The 18,805-nt window shown below is 45.0% G+C and overlaps 1 protein-coding gene across 2 annotated transcripts in view; it reads left to right on the top strand.

Moving 5' to 3' along the window:
- The window catches only part of LOC135388865 (insulin-like growth factor 1 receptor), a 79,148-nt gene that overhangs the window by 37,531 nt on the left and 22,812 nt on the right, over positions 1-18,805 (top strand). For both annotated transcript variants that reach the window (XM_064618714.1, XM_064618715.1), the window contains exons 2-13: positions 6,232-6,399; positions 10,312-10,392; positions 10,583-10,833; positions 12,160-12,448; positions 13,393-13,577; positions 14,861-15,032; positions 15,156-15,254; positions 16,522-16,669; positions 16,980-17,203; positions 17,282-17,420; positions 18,008-18,061; positions 18,180-18,337. In XM_064618714.1, coding sequence (XP_064474784.1) covers positions 6,279-6,399; positions 10,312-10,392; positions 10,583-10,833; positions 12,160-12,448; positions 13,393-13,577; positions 14,861-15,032; positions 15,156-15,254; positions 16,522-16,669; positions 16,980-17,203; positions 17,282-17,420; positions 18,008-18,061; positions 18,180-18,337 — 1,921 coding nt within the window. In that variant the 5' untranslated portion in view covers positions 6,232-6,278. The remainder of the gene's footprint in view (positions 1-6,231; positions 6,400-10,311; positions 10,393-10,582; positions 10,834-12,159; positions 12,449-13,392; positions 13,578-14,860; positions 15,033-15,155; positions 15,255-16,521; positions 16,670-16,979; positions 17,204-17,281; positions 17,421-18,007; positions 18,062-18,179; positions 18,338-18,805) is intronic.

Raw genomic sequence — 18,805 nt, 5'->3', positions numbered from 1 at the left:
GTGCGTCGGCGGATACTTACAACCTGGTTTTACGCGCAAGGGTCAATCTTGAGCGAGAGGGGCGTTTCGGAAACACGGTATATTTTGACGGCATGCTGCGCACGTCCCTGTACCTTTTACCATTATTTTTTTTTGTATATGGGTAATAAATCTAACAGATAGGTATATTACCACACATGAAACTGTGAACTTATTGTGCTGGTGTCGTTGTTTTCTGCCTGCTTCTGGGTCGACCACCCTCCTGCCAATAAACGCAAAGAAACGTAGCAGTACACGGAGAGCGAGAAAAATGATGAGGTATGTAAGCGGTGATCGTTCATAGCGTTGCCGGACCGGATGCTTGTGGTGTGCTGGACGGACCATCGAATTAATACGTAGGATGTGTAGCCAAAAAATATATATATATAAAAAGACGATCCTGTGTGGGAAACTTTAGTTAGCCCACAACGTTGTTACCTTTTCCACTTGACATACGCACTGGGGAAAAATCGGGGTTTGTTAACGGAAGAGAGAGACGTTAACGAAGCCTCAATTTCCATCGAGAGACGTTAACTTACCTAGTTCCGCAGAAGTCGAAAATGGAAACAGAATCGAAAAGAATCGCAAATATTTTCTTGCCCCTTTCCCAGAAACCGAAACAGAAACGATAACGGACTCCGAATTATGAGTTCGCGCTTCACCGGATTCGTGAAGTCTGTCATACCCATATCTCGTTTCGAGTTCTGGAAACAAAACGGAGCGTCGCAAGTCTTGCACACAACTTATGCGTTCCATAAGCAATCCAATCCAATCCGCAACTGTTGACCACGAGCCAAAAACGGTATCCAAAATGGCTCAGAAACGAAATACTGCTCCGGGAACGGAAACGGAAACCGGTACCGAAAAAAAGCTTGGAAACGGAAACAAGAAGTAGATTTATTTCCTGTACAAAAGCAGAAACATTATTATTTTCGATAACAAAGCCTTCGAAAAATCGATGGCCCGCACTTATAAATCGCAATATACATCAGGAAATATCCACATTTTGAAGAAGAAGGGAAAAAAAAAAGAAGAAAACGAGTAGGATGCACAACGTCATATTGTTCGTAAAATGGGTCTCGCAAAACAGGATGCGCGGACGGTCGTTACTGCAACCTAATTTTTCAGCGTGCAGGGTCAATCAGATGGACGTTATAGCGACGATCCTTTCTTTTGACGGCATGCCACACACGTTTGCTCTCCTTGCTGTACTTGCGAGGACTCGAATGTCGGATAAGTGGCTGTGTAATCGGAGAGTAATGCATGGATGGCTACGTTAAAGTGTTTTGATAAAGCCCGTTCGTGCTGTTTGGCCGCTTGATCGCATTAATGACTCTGTTCGCGTAAGTACTCTCTCGAATGTGGAGTGTTTTAATACATGTAGTAGACGTTCTCTCTGCGAGGTGTCTGTCTCTATAGAGCAGGAGCGTGTGAATTATTTTTCGTGAATTATTTTTTTAACTGCACGATGGGGCTAGTTGGTGACGGTCGAATATTTACTGTCTGGTTACTGACACATGCTGCCTTTAAACTCATGTACATGGCAACGAAGGCATTCGCCATGTGTATGTGTTCCGTGTGAATTGTTTATGTAACGGTGTCGAAATGCAAGCAGCCGAGAGGCCTACGTGTTCGTTTCGATATGAATATTTGTTGATTGATTGATTGATATCAACATAATGCAAAACAACATCAAAGTGGGACTGTGAGGTGCCATGTTGCTTGATAATTCAAGGATATTTCTGTCCATATTCCTCTGTGGTGTGGCTTTGTCTCATCTTCTTTTTTCTTTTTTTTTGTCTCTATGTGGGTCTGGCTGTCTTCAGATTAGATAAAATGGTTATTAGGTCTGCCGGTAAATTCCGTATCGGCGACAAAGGGGGTAAACATCGTGAAACCTGACAGGAGGAATCCTTGCAAGCACACGTCCGAAGCGGGTCCTTTCTGTGTTTTCTTTGTGTATACGTACCCGGAAGGCGCCACGTCGCATTTTTTTTTTCCTTTCATAACGTAACCTTTATTGTTGCAGTTGGATGGTAATGGTCTTGCACATCTTCTCGTCTGCATGTCTGTCTGCAACTTGGACGAGCCATTTTTCTCTTTTTTTTTTGTGCATAAAAAATAAAGATAAAGGAGGGCCTCGGTCCGTGTAGTGAAGTATGCACTGTTGGGTTCACAGCACTACAGTTCAGGCGGCGCGCACGACGCATTTGTAGCAGCGAATTCTTGCAGATGCCGCGGTGGATAGAAATTGTAAGCTTTTCTCTGGCCTTTTCTTTTCTTTTTGTAATATGTGAATACGATCTTGGTCATTATAAATAAAGGGGGAAGGGAGGGGCAAGCAATATATCACTAATGATATGCAGCACCTTTCCTTCCCATTGGATCACATCACTATGTAGTACAACGGCAGCGAGGTCCAAGTCCTTGTTCGTGGCATGTATGTCACTCGGATTCAGCCTTTTTTTTTTCAATAATATGTCCAGAATATATCGATACATTCAAATATTTTGGTTATTTTATTTTCCTCCTTGCTCAAGCGGTTGAAGTATGACAGCCCATGCGGTTACTGGTACTCCAAAACGTTTTCCTTTTTTGGGCTTTTCTTGTTCCTTCAGTGGTGGAAAGTGCAATACTTGGTTCCGGGACTGAATGAGTGTGTTTGGGTGGGGTGGGGGGGGCATGGTCTATTATTACGTGAGAGGAATAGTCAGCCGGAATACAGTCGACTTGCTCTTCAAATAAATAAATAAATAATTGGGTGTTTACGTCGCGAGACAACTGAGATCATGAGCGACGCCACAGCGGTCGGTCTGTGGATTGCTTTTGCCCACCTGAGGGTTCTTTAACGTGCGATGAAAGCTCATCACACGGCACCCCGTATTTAACGTCCCTCGCGGAAGACGGCGTGTCTAAGCAACTTGTACCCTGCCACCAAGTTGCTGGCGTCCTCGGCCGGGTTCGAACCCGCGATCTCGGGATCAGAAGGCGAACACGCTACCGACTGAGCCACCGAGGCCCGACTTGCTCTTCCTACAAAAGAGGAAGAAAGAATGAACGTGGTGAAACGATGATCGTATGGACAAGTGGCACACTTGGTCACTGTTCCCTTGCTGTTCACTGGTCACACGAGTGCTCAAGAACCGTGGAATCGATCCTGAAAACAAGTTACCTGCGCCATAGCGGTCGATCGTTATTGTAGCCAAGGTCCTGCTGAAGACTGGGAGGTGGTGGGTTCGAATCCTACCACCGGCTGTGCTGTCTCAGGTTTTCCCGGCAGTTTTTCCAGACGAACGTCGGCACAGTTCCCATTGAAGTCTGCCCAGGACGCATACTAACCCCCTATCTCCCACTCCTGCCTGTTGTGCTCTCTCCATCTGTCCACGTCTGTGCGCCGCTCATAGCCACAGTTGCTTCGCGGCGCTAATGCAGAATCAATGAGAGAGAGAGAGAGAAAAGAAAATACTTCGCCAGTCGCGACGAAGTAGGAACGGTTTTAGCGGGCTGAGAACTGTTGACCGACGTAAGACGTATGTACTTTCCGTGGGCGTGGAATCGCCAGGAAGGATCCGCATGATCTGCATGGTTCTAGGATCTAGGACAACCTAAAGGACGGATCCTGGTTTACGTACCGTTTCGCGACGCTAATTGTGGCCTTGCGTAGATAGAGGGCGGCCGCTCCCCATTCTGTGAGTATGCATCCGCCGAGGGACAAGTCAAATAAACAGCACGTTTCACAACAGTCTCGCAACCTGTGTTTACATTGTGTACGGGGCAGACGGCACCCACTCAAGCATGCATTCAAGGGTGTGACGTCATGCAGGTTGGCTGGTTACATTGTAGCCGTCTAAGGGGAAAAGCCTTCGCGTCGTAAGTAATGCTCGAGAGTTCCAATTAACTTTCAAGGGGAAATGTTTTTCATAATCCGATTATCTCGGAAGAAGCAGGATGTCGTATTTTTGCTTTGCGAGGGTGAGTTGTTGTGTGAAATCCAGCGTGCGTTATAGTGTGTGTGACGTTGCCCTATCTTCGTTTGGGAATTCTGACTTTTCTCTCTCTCTCTTTTTTCCCCCTTCGTTTTCGAACGGAAGAACTGCGAGAAGGGCTTTGAAAATTTCTAGATTTCTGCGGATTTTATTTTGAGTTAAATTCTCAGAATGTGTTTTTACGTTAACGAGAAGCAATCGGAGATCAGCCTTCTTTTTTGTTTTGTAGCCTGTTTTGCGTATTTTTTTAATGCTCGGAAAACAACTGATTTTGCGCAGTGTGTACTCTAAGAAAGAAAAGAGTACATCAATTTTGGAGCAGTTTACAGCTTCTAGTCCCATAGATTGAAGTTACTCCTCATTTTAGTCCCGTTGTCCTCAAATTTACTCCTCACCACTGCAAATACTAGTCCCTAAACTTACGTCATTTCGTCCCGAAATGGACTAACAGTTGCGGCAGTGTAGCTAGTCCCCCAAAGGACTAAAATGAATTAAAGTAATTAAAATTAGCTGTTGTTTTTCTTTCCTGGCTCGTACAGTGTGTTCGTCTGCTGTCACAGCGAGCCTCGTTAGTGTGATTGTCAACTCTTAATTGGATACAGAATGCAGAAGTGGAATGATTCTGAATTTAGTGAGTGCTGTACGTGAGCTAAATGTTGTCTCAGTAAAATTAAGTGCGGAGAGTGCAGTAAAGATAGCATATGACCCGTTCGGCGCTCGGGGAGAATCGGGCTGTATTTCGTCGTCACGCATTGGATTTCTGACATCAGTATTTCGTAGCTTTCGGAAATCGCATACCGCATAACCCTTCGAATGATTGGTAGGGCCGCGGAGTGGATCGATTTGATTTTCGGATTGATCACTGTCATCGTACTCGAAGACTATATAAATATGGGACAACCTTGTGTTGTACAGTACAACGTGCCGCGTACCGTAAAAAATCACGTACCGCCCTTCTCATAGATAATGCGGGCATATTTACCCTGTGGAAGCAGGCTTTGATATTTGTATACTGTGTATATATAAGCGTATTTTAATTGATACGCGTGCAAAGGAGTCGTGTAAATTTGACTAGAATCTCCGGAAAACGTGAACCCCTGATCGCCCATGCACGACAATAGGAGAACGTATCTCCCGCAGGTACCCTCATATTCTGAATCGAGTCCTCCTGAGAGGTAGAATTACGAAGCTAGAGACGTGCAGATACAAACATGCGATAATACATGATAGAAAATAAAATAAATAATTAGAAATATGTTATATTATATGAAATTCGGTTGAATCGCGACTGCGGTATATTTTCACGAAAATGAAACAAACGAAATTGGGTTTACTGTAGATATCGACCTGTAGCACTGTCTCTTGAGCATCGAAGAGTGAAAAATCCATTGGTCCTGCGAAAGCAGATCCAAGCAAGAGCCTGAAGTCCCGACTTGACGCTTTTGCTTCGAGGCTTCGCGGGCAGCATTTATATTGTTTGCGAGCGCGTAATGAAAGCCGTAATAAATAAATGGGGTAGGTTGTACGTAGAGATAGGATGAATCAACATTTTTCGAATCCGAATCCAGATCCGAATCCAAGGAAGGTTCTACGAATCCACGAATCTTGCGAATCTTGAATCTTTCGAACCCTTTCTTTAAAGAGAGTTTAGAAAGCCAGGAAAAACACTTCTAGTGAAAAGTGTTTTGAAGCAGGATATGATACCTTTGTTTAATGAAAAACAAATTAAATAATGCTTCAGTTTCAGAGGAAAATATACCCATATAGTCCTTCTCTTATTTAACATGTTGTTCATTGACTACAAGAAATGCATAAATTCTCGAGTCTGAATTATTTCCATAAAAGTAAGCAACAATCAAAAGCAAAACCAGGTTACTTCGAAACTTGTAATGTAACACTTCCTGCCTGAACTCTTTCAGTCCAAAGCAATATGTAAACAAACAAACAAGAAAACTCCTGTCGGCCAATGAGGCTTTCGGCGGACTCCGGAGGCGCCTATTTGAAAAAGAGACAAACAAACGTGGTTGGTGGATTCGAAAGATTCCATTCGCCGCTTTGGGCACTGGGATTCGGATTCCCAAATCTCGAATCCCTGCCTAGGATTCGTGGATTCGGTTGGCACATCCCTATAGTTATAGCTGAAACACTGTCGTCACTCGGCTTGTCTATAGGTAAATGACGAACTAAGTACGAGATAGGACATTGATGACGTGACCGTTGTTTGCAGTGTCGGGCATCAGGAGCCTCATGTGAAAGTGCTGCGTGCGCGGCGCCATGGAGGCTCGCGCCGCGGCCGCCTTCCTCGGGCTGCTCTTCCTCCTTCTACCAAGGCAGGCTTCTTCTATGAGTCTCAACGGCAGGACTTCCCGGGAGTTACATGACGACTGGGATACAAGTGAGTACATACAGTTGCTCATGAGCGGGAAGGCACGTCGCCCTCGGACAAACCGAAACGCAAAAAAAAAAAAGAGAGAGAGAGAGAGAAAAAAAAAGAGCGTATGGTGGGAGAAAATGTGTCTGTCTGTGCTTCGCACCATGCAGGAAAAAAAAAGAAAGAAAAAGATCACAGACTGCCATGAAATTTGATGCGCAGTCGACGGTGAAATGCACCGGGACGGTTCTGTTTTTCTCCGGTTCTTTTTCGTCGTCGTCGTTTTATTTTTTTTGCTTTGTAAGAGATGTGTGCAAAAGAAAAAGACGAGCGAAATTGTCCTTTATGGCAACCAAGAAGTAAGTACAACGAAAAACGGTTCTGGCGGCTTCGTTTATCAATAATTTTCTGTTCTCTCAGACTATACCAGCTTGCGTTTTATGTGGCACTGCTGTTTTTCCTTGTCCCCTCCCCCCACTCATTATGTCTTCCTAGGAATGCAGCGTCAGGCACAAAAAGAAGAAGAAAAAAAAGAACAATGCAGGAAAGCGCCTCAGGGAACGCACGTCAAACTATCAGGTTGCTTCGCGAGCTGTGCAGCGCTTTGCGATTTTGAGTTGTTGATGACCACGTCATTTGAGCTTACTTCCGCCGCACACGAATTACAGGCGCAAAAATTGCAGATTTGTTTGCTGTTTCTTTGTTTGTTTTTTTTTTGTTTTTTTTTACTCCCTCGTCGTGCGCGATACCGAAACTCAGGCGCGCGCGAAAAACGCACGCTACGTCTTGCACGGTACGAGGTGCAGCGCGGCCAAACGCATCCCGTTCCGAGAGAGGTTTTCCCTAGAACGAACTCCGGATACAGCGTAGGAATTACCGGAGGTCTTGGAAATTAAAGGTCTTGGAAATGCGTGATTGGCCTCAGCGTCGCCGCTGCGCAGTTGTCGGCCGGCCATGACTGTTGCTTTCTTTCCTCCTCATTCACGTTGAGTACTGACCTACTGGGGCGCGGCGCCCCGTCGCCGCTTCGCGTCAGGGGAAGTAACATTGTATAACATCTTGCGCTGCACTTGCTACATTTTGTACAATTGCCTGACACGTGCTCGTCAGGAGCCAAGTTGGCGTCTGTCAGTCGCGCAGCCTTGTCGATTGCTGTATTCATAACGAGCAGTATCACGCACGCGGGTCGCTAGGATGAATTGTTTTTTTCTTTTTTTTTTCACTTTTATTGTACAATAGCTCAGGTGTCTCGCTCTCCTGGCAGATCTGTCATTGAATTGCCAGAGAACTGAAGAAAAACGAATTATTTTTATATGTGTGGTACATAGCAAAATATAAGCCATTGAACGTACAGCTTGGGACGAAATTTTACGGAACACCGGGGTGTCGCATTTCTGCATTGGAGCGACACCCCACGAGTAACCAGGAGCGCACACACATACTCAGAGATCGACAGAATAGCCTGCCACACATTTCTTATTCAATTTCTTCCAGATGGCTAGCAGGGGGCTAGCGCTCCGATGAAGAAATACGCCAGTGCCGTGTTCCGTAAACTTTTGCCCCAAGCCGTATGTACGCACCAAGCTCTGACATCATAGGAACTAGCGCTACGGTCATTCCCATTGGCAGTCGAACACATGTGGCCTCTCTTGCGCTGCCTTACTGGCTGAGGTTCCTGCAGTGATGCCTCACAGTCCAATGAGTCACCATGTTAATGGTGCCAATTTTCTACACATCTATTACCCGGTCTTGCCGCTAAGGAACACACGGACAGAACACCTACGTGTGTTCTGTATGTGTGTTTTTTGGCGTTTGTTCATTGTGTTTACTTTTAACCAGCACACTCTTTTTGTTTTGTTTCTCTTGCTGTGAGCCTTGGAATACAGGTTGACATCGATTAACAAATAATTGTCTCACATTTACTTGGCATAATAGGGGTCATACTGTCTGGAGCTCCCGTAGCGTTTGTTATGATAGCAAGTGTAAAAAGGGACCACGAACACAAAACATAATAGGGACAGGACAGTGCACTTTCTTCGTTCCTGCATGTTCGTTGTCGCTTTTCGTACCATCATGAATTGTAACCTACTCTCCGCACTTTTGCCCTTCTGTAGTTACTCAAGAAGTAGCAGCTGTTACAGCATGCCTTTTACAGTAGTAGCTATTCACGGGAAGGTCTCGGGGAAATCGCTGTGGCTGTATCACAAAACGAGGGAAGGGTAACGGTAATGGTACTGGAAACAGAAACGGTATATTACAGAAATTGGAGATGGTAATAATAACTAAGACGCATACCACTGTCCTCCATTACCGGAAACATAAACGGAAACTAATATTATCGTCCGGTATTGAAATCTGTTACTGTTGCGCGATGACATTTCAGTGACTTTTCGTTTTATTTTTGTATTTTGATGACTCGATTCCCTGTTATGCTCTAAATACTACACGAGAGCATGGAAACAAAGCGCAATATTGGATATCGAGGGTGCATCACTCGCTTACCTACTTGTGACATTACCTACCTACGTGACATCAAGACATGAGACTTACACAACATAGACTCCACACACTCTACTCCACAATAGCATGAGGATGACAGCCTACAATTTTTCATTTCAATTTTTTTTTTTTACTTTCTTCATTTCACTGTGGCTGTGGCAACATTGTTTACTTCTGAGACCGTTCGCCAATGAATGCGACATTGGATGAAGGTTAACTTAACGCCCATCTTGGTTTGCTACACTCAGAGTGACTGAAGACAGAAGACCGACTGAAGACATGTTCCTATATTTCTTTAAAAATCTTGCAAGATGTGCACATCCCAACAGTTAAAAATTACTTGTGTAGTGTGTACGCGTGACACCGAAGCAGTACTTGGGCAGAACAGGGTGCTGACAGAGCCGGATGGGCTGTCCTCCCGCAGCTCTGTAACAGCTGTTCCATTACCAGAAACAGTAACGGAAACGTAACGGTAACAAAGTTGAAAAGCTGGTATCAGAAACTGATAACGGAAACGAAAATATAGCAGTAACGAAAATGTCAACAGTAACGAAAATACGTCCGTTAGCCTTCCCTACACAAAACCCTCTGTTTTGTGTTCGGCTTCGGTTTCGGTGATGCAAAACAAATTAAAACAATCTAAAGCTAATAAAAGCAGTTTTGACACACTCAGAGATGGGTACGTTGTCCCAGAAAGTGTCCCGATTTTTCAGCGTTTCCCGACCTGCTTTTGTCCCGATTTTAGTGATATCTCTGTCCCGCTAATCCCGGCTCAACACATCACCGCTTACTTGACAGATCACAAGGCACTCGTTACTCTAAAGTAGTTGTGCATATATCAGCAATAAAAGTGTCAGAATCCACACACAACAGCTACCACTGAAGTTCGCGTTACACAATCGTACCTGTCCTGTAATTTTTAAGCATTGTCCCGATGTCTAAATAAGTGCAACATTCTAAGGCGGTCATGCTGTTATGTGCACAAACAAATAAAACAACACAAACGGCTACAGTGAAACTTGCCATTACGGACACCTCCTAGATGGACACTCCCCTACTGCGGACAGCTGGGGCTCCCCCGGCAAGCTTTAGTGCTCCTACTTCAACGCCTCTCGTGTACGAACACCCCCCTTCAGCAGACAGTAATCCTGGTCCCATGGGTCTCTGTACTAGAGAGGTTTCACTGTATTTGCCTTAAAGTTTATTTAAAGAGAACTGCTCAGAAACAAGAGAGAATAAGTCACAGACACAGTTGGGAAGATTAGACAATTACTGCGAGAAAATATTGGCATTAAAACAATTTTTGGGTAGGAACTTGAAGCCTCAGAGTAAAAAAAAAATGGTAATTTGTCGGGAAAGAGAACTTCTGAATGCTTGCAAGACCCCGTAGGATGTGGCTGTGTACTTACCTTTTATTTGCGCTCTGCTTCACTGCAGTCTCGGCTCGAATGAAACGGATGGCAGATCCCAATCGACGGTATCCTCCAACTCATGTCTTCAGGGACCGAAATGGAACAGGTAACGCTCTCACATGGGTCTTTTTTTTTATTATCTTTAGTTTTGATTGTTATAATTTACCCCCTCCTTTTTCACGTTTGGAAAGCAAGGACAATGGGAAAGCCTTGAGAACCTATCCCTCGATTCTATTGATTCTCGGTGTTCTTGATATTTCTTGATTATATTGAGCCAATACTGTATCGTATTCCAGTATGCTCGGACGTGATGGCGAGGAACACAGTCTCACACCTGACGTTGCAGTTGGACAACTGCACTGTGGTGGAAGGCTCAGTGCTGATCATGCTGATGGGCAACCAGCGGGAAGATTTTTGGAACGGTGTCAGCTTTCCCATGCTCAGGGAGATTACGGGATACCTGTTGCTCTACCGGGCGGGTGGACTTCTTTCCTTGGGACAGCTCTTTCCTAACCTGGCTGTCATACGCGGCTCCACCTTGTTCATGGTGAGGATATACTTGTATGCGTGTGGGGTGCATCATGCTGAAACCATCGTGTAACCTGAGGCCTTGCTGTATCTGTGTGAATCAAGAGCTCTTATGTTGAAGTTGGGCGGGAACTTGAATGGTGATTTCTTTGCTTGGCGTGAGCAGTAGATCACAGTTAGCATAGGCTCTTTGAGGCGGTAGCTTATATATTTGGTTTCTATGCTGTCTTCCTGGTCTCCCTAGTGTCGAGAACAGTTGAGTTACGTGCACAAATGTCAAAGTGTGTTTCAGCGCGCATCACCTCCTGCCATTTAGTTGGCATTTTTGTGGCGCTACATCGTTGCCACATGAAGTTAAGTACAGCTGCTTGTTCAATTTTGAGGACTTAAAGAAATCTCTCGGCAAATTACAAGGCCCAGTGATTTGTCCAGAAATGCTGGAAAAACACGTTAGGAACACGTTAAGAACTCTCAAGACAATGTGACAAAGTTGGCAGACGTAGTGTGTGTTCGATTGTCAGCACGCCTCGTGCCAGCTTCCGGAAATGTCACAGCGTCTCGCCGTCTTTCACCGGTAGGATGTGCGGGCCCGACATTTTGTCTCCCAACTGTGCCACCGTCACTGCGTAGTCACCAGTTGCCGAGTAGGTCCGCTACACCGGTATTTCTTCCGCTCTTTTCACAATGCAGTGATAACATCAATACCGGTTCTGTAGGGAGCCCACACGACCAGGGTACTAAAAATTGGGAATCTCGCGATGAATGTATATTCACAATATGCGTGCCTCCAGCTTTTTCGACCTTGTTTTGGGAGAAAAAAGTGAGTAAATTATGTGAGTAAATACGGTGTAACGTTTCTGCTACACAAGAACTTTGGGACTTCGGACTTAGAACTTTAAACCCAATTCCGCCCAGTCCCCCCCTCAAGTGACGTTTCCACTGAAGACGAATAAAGGACGCCGCATGCAACACATGTAAGAATGGGTCACTTACGTTCGCTATGCCTTCTATACGTCTATGCCTTCGGGGATTAGCGCCGGTAAGTCACCCCCACACACATACAAAGAAGGAAGGACTTAATAGACAGGAGGAGAAAGAAAAACACCTGAAGGCACAATTAGCACCCGATTTTTCCCCGAATTACAGGCTAAAAAATATTGCCTGATTTTTCTCTCCCGAATCTGAGAACGGCATTTAACCAGAAAGAGTCACTCCCTAGAGTTCTTGTGTTTAGCTTCCAGAAGCTAGTCACTGTCACAACTCTTGATCTTATTAGCGGGAATTCGCTATCGCCTCCCTCATACCTTTGTGATTCTGAGGACTGGTCAACTCTTGTTCCAAATAGAACTATGCCCTCGTGGTGTTCGAGATGGAGCACCTGCAACAACTGGGCCTGTCACGGCTGACGGCAATCCTGCGAGGCTCCGTGCGAGTGGAGAAGAATCCGCAGCTGTGTTTTACGGACACTGTGAACTGGGAGCAGATCATGTACCAGAACGAGTCGTCAGCTAACATGTTCATGGCAGACAACCAGGACCCGGCCGAATGCCCACCATGCCCAGACCATTGTCCGCTGAGGCCCAGTGGAACGTCAGGGCAGAGACTCTGCTGGGATCCACATCATTGCCAGAGAGGTATGACTGATTTTTTCACTTAATTATTAGAGCCTGAAGTTTTCGGGAAAATATTTCATTCTAAATTCTGGGGGTTAAAATCGGGTAAATAAACGTCTGCTCTATATTCATGCGAATTCGGGTGGAAAAACTTGCAGTATGCTAAATTCGGGGAGAAATCCGGCTTAGTTACTCAAACTAACTGTACTGGTTTGGTACAAACGGTGATGTAACAGCATCTGCTGCTAAACAAGTTGGTGTGCATTCCTACAGATGTCTTAGTGAGGGCAATTTGCCGGGTAAAAATCGGGTTTCAAACTAAAGAGGAAGCTTAAATTCGGGGAAGATACAGGTTAAACCCTAAAACTTCAGGCTCTATTTAGTATGTGTGTACACAAAAGCCATGTTTGTGGCATCCCTCTGTGCTCGCCGTGTGGCCGTATTGGTCTTGGCTGCACACTTGATGATGCAGAAAAGAGGAAAGCGGGTGTTACACGACACATCTGTGCGTGATGTGGGCTGATTAAAAAATTGTGGAATATTAGTGTACCAGGCACACATAGAAGGATGTATCGGAAGTGGTCAGATTTGCACCGAGTAAGAGTTCCAAATACGACGCTTGCTATGTTGACTACGACAAATGGATTCCATGGCTGACAACTACTGTGCTGTGGCATTGTTTGTTCCTTAGCAGGAAGGGGAAACTTGTTACCACAAATGGAAGTACGTGTATGAGTAATGAAGTAGACATACTATACTCAGTGTACAAGCTTGCAAAATAGCCAGGTTGAAGTAACACTGCCCAAACAAAAAGAAAACCTTGCTTCCTTGCTGTTTGTTGCAAGTGTTCCTTAGAAGAGTTTGAAAAAAAAAAAAGTCGCAAGTCATGCAGAGTGGCCACTACATGGCTTTTCCCAGGTTTGACGGTGCTTCCTGAGACTTCCTTTTTGTATGTTATTATGCAGTGTGTCCCGCTAGATGTGGAGGGCCCTCAGGGATATGTGACGAAGAGGACAAGAACAACTGCTGTGATGCAAAATGCCTAGGAGGTTGTCGAGGTGCGTCTCCGGGACACCTTGGATGTGTTGCTTGCAAACACTACCTCTTTGATGGTAACTGTGTCACCAGCTGTCCTCCCAACACATACAAGGTGAGTGTTGAGTCCGCAGTGTGGAACACAATTAATGTTCTCGACCCTTTGCATCTGGTGTGGCGCCATAATTGGCGAAATTCGAATTCCATGTCACCCGGGAACGCGCTCCGTAATTTTACAACGAACTGCACCTATAAGCTTGGGGCTGCACCTATAAGCTATTACTTGGGGATTTTGAAGTAACAGATATGTATTGGCTCAGCACTTGTCTTAAGAAAGGTGTGTTCAGTGGGTCCTCGTTAGCTCAAAGTGGAATGTCGTGCAAATCCAGTGGATACCACTTATAACATAACCGCATATAGTGCGGGACTGCTTATAATTAGACCCTGAAGTTTTCGGGTTTTATATTTTTCCAAATTCGGGGGTTAGAAATCGGGTCAATAAATTGATGTCGAAAATTCACGCAAATTCGGGCAGAAAAATTACCATCGGACTGAGTTCGGGGAGAAATCAGGCATTATTGTGGAATAAACGTTCACTGTACCGTTTATCCAGAGTGCCAGAAGTAAGGGGCAGTTGCATATTTTGTGAGTAACTTGTATGTCGATGCCTTGACGTGCCTAGCCTAAGTGCAGTTTTGCAGGTCGAAATCGGGTTTAACCCTAGATAGGTGAACCTCAATTTGGGGTGCAAATTCGGGGAAAAATCGGGTTTAACCCTAAAACATCAGGGTCTACTTATAATGCGGCTTTTTCCAACCCCCCAATATTCTTCCCATAGAACATAATGTATGGGAATACCACTTATAATGGTCCATCCCGATGCGGGACACTGGCTATAATGCGGTCACCGACATCCTCCTCAAAGTAAGTGAAGGACTGAGCACATTTGTTCGGCAAATTCCGAAGCGTGAATCACTCACCGCAAGGAACGCCTCTGTTATCTCCTCGTGACGAGATGGGCATGTGAGGAAGTTGGCTGCCCGGGAAGTTTCCTGCTTCTCTTTGCGTTACGTCACCCGCCTTTGTGATGCCACACATCTGCGACATGATCAACGTACTACGCTGCACGTCGTAATAACCATCCACATCGTGGAATTCCGTGCCAAACGAACGATTCCGTGAAATCTTGCGGAATCGCGGAAAACTCTGGGCCTTAGTTAACGGTGCCACATAAGCAAGCGCCAAGTGCTGTTACATTTTGCTTTCAGTTCTCAGGAGCATCGGTTCGCATCACATCTATCAAAGTGTCGCAACCCCTTTAATAACAAAGGAGGTTGAATCTGGGTGCTTGTGTGAGTTCATGTGCACCTTGTAAGCAGGGGCTTCTGCTTCTTTCAGTTCATGGAGCGGCGCTGTGTAGGCGAAGCCTTCTGCCGTAGCCAAAAGAAAGATGACTACGGGGCGATGATGAACTTCATCCCATTTAAGGGGGAATGTCTCATGTACTGTCCACCCAACTACGTGCGGGAAAACGGCATGTGTCGGAGGTGCTCGGGTCGCTGTCCCAAAAGTGAGTTGTCCGTTGCCCGAGGTATTTTTTAGAAAGAAAAGATGCTTTTTAGCAAATGTCTCCCTGTCGGTGAATGCGGAAAAAACGGTTACGTAATGCGCACCACCCCCGTTACATTTTCAGTATGTCCAGGCTTTTTGGTAGACAGTGCAGCGTCAGCCCAAAGGGTGAAGGACTGCACCTACATCAATGGATCTCTTCACATTCAGATTCCTGGAGCAGGCAAGTGGCTGTGCTTTTGCATTTGTGTACGACTTAGATGCAGGAGCCCTTCATAAACCTATGGGAAGAGAATGGTTGATGAGATTTGTCTGACTCTTCCGCATGCAAGTCGAGACCCCTGCAAAATTCCCTTTTATCATCGAAGTCAGCGTTTCTCAACTGGGGTTCTGAGAGCCTTGTCCTGAGATTCTGCGAACAGGAGTCTGTTGAGCACACATAATTTGACCGCCTAACATGGCTCGCTCTCGGATGGCCCTGTTATCGGACCGTGCTCAACACTTGATCGTCCCCATTGGGATTGATATTGAGATCACAGGATAAGGTTGCCGCGGCTGACAATTATTGCAAAAGGGTAGAGAGAGCAGCTGTTGTCTCAACCTGCAAGTCGACCAGACAATTTCTCTGCACCACGCTTTTGCTTTTCTGTTTCGAAAGCATTCGATCACTTGGAAAGTCGGAGCTACTTTGGAGCTGCTTGATCTCCTGTCTATGGATGTCGGATTTGCATAAAGCATCACTGGTAACTCACAATGCGTTATCCGCGGGGAAGTTGAATGAATCCGAGAAACCTCGGTCGAGATCTTGCGACCGACAAAACAATAAACAATTAAATAAATTAGTATTAAACAGTTAAATAATCAGATAAACAGAATTTAAAAATTGCGACCTGTTCGCCCTACCCACTTCTACGCAGTTGCCCCAGTGTAGTAAGTTCCTTGAGGTTGTGCTGGCATGGTCATGGGTTCCCTGATCATGGTATTGATCACGGTATTGATCACTCCCCGATCATGGTATTGAAAATTCAGTTGATGCTGCAGATTTGCAGTAGCCGAAATCGGTGGCTTATTGTCATAACATCTGCATTTATCTTCTTTAATCAAGTAGTCAGCTATCTCTGGAGACATGCCTGTGGCCCTCTATGTACTGGATCAGTGTTAATGGCTCAGGCAAAAATATCATGGTCTCTGGAGCACTCTTGTGATATTGGCGGGTCAGCATTCCAAAATAGTTGCCATTAATTTAGTGACAGACTTCAATAGCTCCAAGCTTTCGAGGCGTGAGTTCTAAGTTGGCAGCTGTGTTTGCTGATTTCTGCTGAGTGCTGTTGGGAAAAATTTGAACTGAAATTGAGGCTGCGCGTTAGTGTCGTGGAAGGAAAAGATTGAGGCTTCTTTAGTGACGGTTATTTTCTGGTGATATCTGGAAGTTTTTTAGCTGTACATTGTCATATGCTTCCTAAATTGTGCACTCTCTCTTACATCGACAGGCAATATACTGAAAGAGCTGGAAGAGTATCTTCACACAGTGCAGGAGATCAGGGACTCCCTGAAGGTGACACGTTCCAATCAACTTATCTCGCTTAATTTTCTCAAGAACCTGCATACCATCCACGGAGAGAACCTGGAACGCAACCGGTAAGACCTGGTTGTTTCCTCGACCTTACGAATGATGCATTAAACATCCATTTGGGCCTGGTGGTACAATTCCTTGACGATAAAAGCGCTAAAAAGACTAACACAGACGACATTCACTCACTTTCAGCAGTTTAATGGACTGTCAAACACATCTTTATCACTGTATCAGGAACTTCCTTTCCCTCTTCGATAGTATGATATTCTCTGTATACTAACATATGTGTCACCACCTTTACCAATCAGCAGGGCTGTTTTTATCGTCAAGGAATGGTGAAGTGTCCCATAATTCCTTTTTCTTTTCTTTGTACAGGTATTCGCTCCTGGTGCTTGATAACCAAAATCTACAGCTCCTGTGGGACTGGTCGAATCGATTGAAGAATGAGACGCTGACGTTGAGAAAAGGAACCGTGTTCTTCCATCTGAATCCCAAACTGTGCCTGAATCACATTGAAGTGCTGAGGAAGCGAGGGAGGGTTTACCAAAACTGGACAGACGACGACGTCTCGCGGTCAACAAATGGGGACCGTGCTGCTTGTAAGGGAACTTGCTATATTTCCGCCTTGGTTGGAGCACCGAAATGTGTCACATGACATGCTGTGCCATGCTTTGCAGGTGACGTACACAAGCTACACGTCACCATCATAAAAATTAGGAGTCGAGGAGCCCTCATCAACTGGACTAACGAGCTGGAAGAAGGGAACATTCTGGACCAACGTCACCTGCTGGGATACGTAACCTACTACCGTGAGGCGTACGTCCCTGCTTGTACTGTATTCACCCATAGTGCATGTATTTTACTGGTTTCATTTTGACCCAAAATTGAAATGCTCATCATTAGAAGAAAAAGCGTGTACTTGCCCTTCCGCTCCGTCAGAAACTCTGTTCTTGCTAGACGCTAGCTTGAGGATTAGGCAGCTGGTATCACAATATAACCAGAGCCTGGAGCTTTCGGGAAATATTTTTTTTCTAAATTCGGGGAGTAAAAATCGGGTAAACAAACATATGCTCTAAATTAATGCAAATTCGGGTGGAAAAACTTCCAGTACGGTAAATTCGGGGGGAAATTGGGCTCAGTTACTCAAACTAACTGAACTGGTTGAGAACTAATGGTGAAGTAACTGTGTTTGCTGCCAAACAAGCTAATGTACATTCCTAGAGACGTCTCAGTGAGGGCAATTTGCCGGGTAAAAATCGGGGTTTCGCCCTAAAGAGGCAACCTTCCATTCGGGGTGAAAATTCGGGGAAGAATCGGGTTAAACCGTAGAACTTCAGGCTCTAGATGTAACCGTACACTTAACCATTATTTCTGATGTTGCATTTTTTTTTTACCTCGTCCAGGCCTCACCGGAACGTCACCCTCTATGATGGCCGTGATGCCTGCAAAGGAGATGTGTAAGTACAAAGTGTCGTGCTTTATCTTCCTTTGTTTGATGTGAAACAAGCTTCCTCCATTGATCATAAGAATCTCTTCCTGCATTACTAAGATGCCACACCATCTTTCTGTTAACAGCTGGAACATGATAGATACTGAAAAGGGCCATTTCGAGCAGTTCATTTCACCACTGAAGCCTTTCACACAGTATGCATTCTATGTGAAAGCGTACATTTTGCCCCCGGAGACAAAGGGAGCTCAGAGTGACATTTTTTACTTCCGAACAGACCCATCAGGTGTGTACTTTCCCTCAGTATTGGAACCGTAACCTTATTTTGCACGCAGGGTAGACCATGTGTAAACATGAAATTTTCTGCGCATGTGACCTATTTTCCCGGAAATTGTATTGTATACAACTTTGTCTACCTGCACAAGCTACGACATGTAGTTTTGCATCATCACGCTTAGTGGCGTTAGCGCTGGCTGAAAACAAAATATGTGAAATCCCCAATGATATGAGCGAAAGAGCAGCACAAAAGATTGTATGATGTTGCAAATCGCGTGATGTAAAAAAAAGTTTTGATAACAATGAACCTGTACCAAAGGTGCACGCACATTTTCTCATACTTCCTTAATGCCCGAAAATGTTCGACCTTGAGTATGGTGATAATCCCCGAAAAATGGTGTACACACGCTTGAACAATACATGTTCATATGACATGTACCCTCAGATGTACTTCAAGCATTGAACTGAATATGAAAAA

Source organism: Ornithodoros turicata, chromosome 3 (genome assembly GCF_037126465.1).
Source record: "Ornithodoros turicata isolate Travis chromosome 3, ASM3712646v1, whole genome shotgun sequence".
NCBI lineage: Eukaryota > Metazoa > Arthropoda > Arachnida > Ixodida > Argasidae > Ornithodoros > Ornithodoros turicata.
Note: the sequence above shows the minus strand (reverse complement) of the source record. Positions and strands in the feature narration are given on the sequence as shown.